General features: G+C 45.9%; 1 protein-coding gene across 1 annotated transcript in view; it reads right to left on the minus strand.

Moving 5' to 3' along the window:
• The window catches only part of PTPRG (protein tyrosine phosphatase receptor type G), an 808,607-nt gene that overhangs the window by 17,846 nt on the left and 788,088 nt on the right, over positions 1-2,673 (minus strand). The window contains exons 25-26 of the mRNA XM_045290127.1: positions 2,282-2,358; positions 1,777-1,905 (exon numbers count right to left, since the gene is read on the minus strand). Of these exons, the coding sequence (XP_045146062.1) occupies positions 1,777-1,905; positions 2,282-2,358 (206 nt within the window). The remainder of the gene's footprint in view (positions 1-1,776; positions 1,906-2,281; positions 2,359-2,673) is intronic.

Here is a 2,673-nt window from a genome sequence, read left to right on the forward strand (position 1 = left end):
TTACATTGTTGCATGAGAAAGAGCCAGCAGTCCAATAAGACTTACCACCCTTTCAAATTTCAATATCGTTTATTGCCAAGTAGAGTTTTATTTTTAAAGCTCAGCATAAGGGGAGACAGATTACCAATTGAGCTTAGTGTATACAGAAGAAGAGTCTGTAACTGTCGTGGGCTTTAATACATGCTGGCCGAAGCCATGGAAGCAGCATCCTTTCAACAGACATCACAGATATAAAGCAAGATGGACAGGGCCTTTAAATTTAACCAACATGCATAAACATCTCTGGCTTCCCTTCCCCTGCAAGCAAAGGACAAGGTTGAAAGGAAGACAGGACTTAGGATCAGCTATGATCCTGGATAAATTTATCTGAACCTTAATTTCTCTATCTGAAAAATGAGAAATTGCAAATGACAGGTATCTCAAAGAACCATAGTTAACATGCAAAGCTAATCATCGAATTCGCTTGAAGGCTACCTCCGTGACCTTAGTCGTGGTGTTGAAAGTAAGAGCAAAACTTCTGAACAGAGTGTTTCTTCAGCAGCCACCACCTGGGCATCTGCCTTACAACTCTATCTACAGGTCAAAGATAAGTTACAAGCCAATGACTGCGATGGGCAGTGGCAATAAGTGAGAGTAAAACAAGTGAAAAGAACTCCAGCCATTGGAAAAACTGTACAACGAGGAAACCAATGACCGACATGTCTGCAGGGCTGATCCTGGCCTCGCCCACATCTCTGTTTCGGTCCAGTCTCTCCCTAGCATCTCATGCAAATGAGCTCAGATGAAGATAAATACCGATTCGTTCAACAATCCTAAACGCCTCCAGTTTCCACATGCCAAGTAGACTAGACCTCTGGTGCCAGCTAATTTGAAAATGTACACTCCAGCTTTGAGTTTAAGATGCTCAACGTTACTGGCATCCTATCACCCAGAAGCACTCTTGGTATTCGGATGCTGGAGCAAAACGCAACACAGTGAAGAAGTTCCCATGACTGGGCACAGAGTCAAATGCATGTCATCCAGACTAGGGGTTCAATCTCAATCTCCCACTCAGACGGGCAGATCCTCATTGGGTTTTGCTTTGTGTTTTGACCTCGTGGGTTTAGTTGCATCTTCAGAATTTTACTATATGGACAGTTCACTCTGCCACTTTAGACCATATGCATACGGAACACAAACACGTATGGCTATTTTATAAATTTGCTCACCCTTCCTAGATGGTCCAGGGACACAAATAGGGAAGGGCAGAAGGAACTCTACGAGCGTAGTCACATTAAGCATCAGCGCAAAAATAGCCTTCGCTCACACTTGTTCCCTGGACAGGACGGACCCAGGGAATGAAGATAGAAGGGTTTTTTGGGGGCCTGTAAAACATGTTGACAATGTAGTGGAATGTCTCCATAGAGAAGTGGTTAAAAGCATGAGCTCTGGAACCAGATGGCTGCGGTTCAAATCTTGGCTCCACTTACGAAGGGGGGCTTCACAAAGTTGGTGGAAAAGACTCTATGATCTTTGCATTCATTCCATTTTCCAGGAATTGTGTAAAGTCCCATCCTATTGATCTGTGTCCTTGGGCAAGGTTCCCAGGAGCTAATGACTATGGACTTCCCCTGGTGACAGGTCTTTCTACATTCCAAATTATCAAGGCGAATAAATGGACCTTTTCCAAAGCCTACTGCACTGCCACGTAGAACTGAGAGGCATCTGGACAGACGTCCCGCCCCTGCCCTGTGGCCCCCCAGGCTCGTTAGTGTGGAGCAGATGTGCTTTCCTTACCAAGCTCTGGTTGTCGGGCAGCATGACGATGATCTGCGCGTTGTGATCCCAGATCATCCGCCAGAAGTCCTTCGTGGTATGTGGCAGAGGGTGCTGAGTTATAATGAATTCATTGCTCCTGTAATAGCCCTGCAAGTGGGGAGGAGGGAAATCAGTGGATTAAGACGTAGCATCGTGGCAAGAAGAGGCAGTCCGCATATTTGACTACTGTTTTCGACGGTCCCTTGTGCACTTCACTAGTAGTTCCCCTGCTGTTTTTATAGGAATTTCAACATTTATTCAGAGACGAGATGGGCACACTTAACAATGAAATTAGCTCCTGAAAGAGCACTGGTTTCAGCATTCCTGCCCCCACCAGCAGGTGCCTTGTTGGTTTCACAACCAGGAAAGCGCTGTGCTTTTTCATATTACCCAGTGAGAAATGAATCCGTCGTATAGGTGGTATCTGCTCTTTAGCACCTTTCAGCTTAATTGGCTTCATTTATAATTAAATGTTGACTCTCACCATGATATAGGAAGCATTAATGTAATCGGTTCCTTTCATTCCAGGCAACGGAGCAAGACCCACTCGAGCGCGCTCAGCTATCAAACGGGAAAAAAACAAGAAACATTACATTTGCCTTCTATGAGTAAACCCAACAGAGCCATCCGAGATTTACTTGGTGAGTAATCTATCCCTCGGGCTCCCCTGGCTTTGTAAGATTTACCTGCAGTTTTAGCCAAGCCAAAAGTGTTATCGGCGGAGGCTGGATGTGAAATGAATCTGCGGCCCGGTCCCAGCTCTCACAGCTGCCGTCTCTGAGAGCGGTTCGAGAAGGCCGGGCCTTCCCCTATCTCCGCCCAAAGTGTGCTCGCCCACAAAAGGGTCAAAGCGATGCCCTTCCTCAAGTAAAGAAA

This window comes from Echinops telfairi, unplaced genomic scaffold (assembly GCF_000313985.2).
Source record: "Echinops telfairi isolate 266 unplaced genomic scaffold, ASM31398v2 ScPeMD7_31;HRSCAF=116, whole genome shotgun sequence".
In the NCBI taxonomy this organism is placed as follows: Eukaryota; Metazoa; Chordata; class Mammalia; order Afrosoricida; family Tenrecidae; genus Echinops; species Echinops telfairi.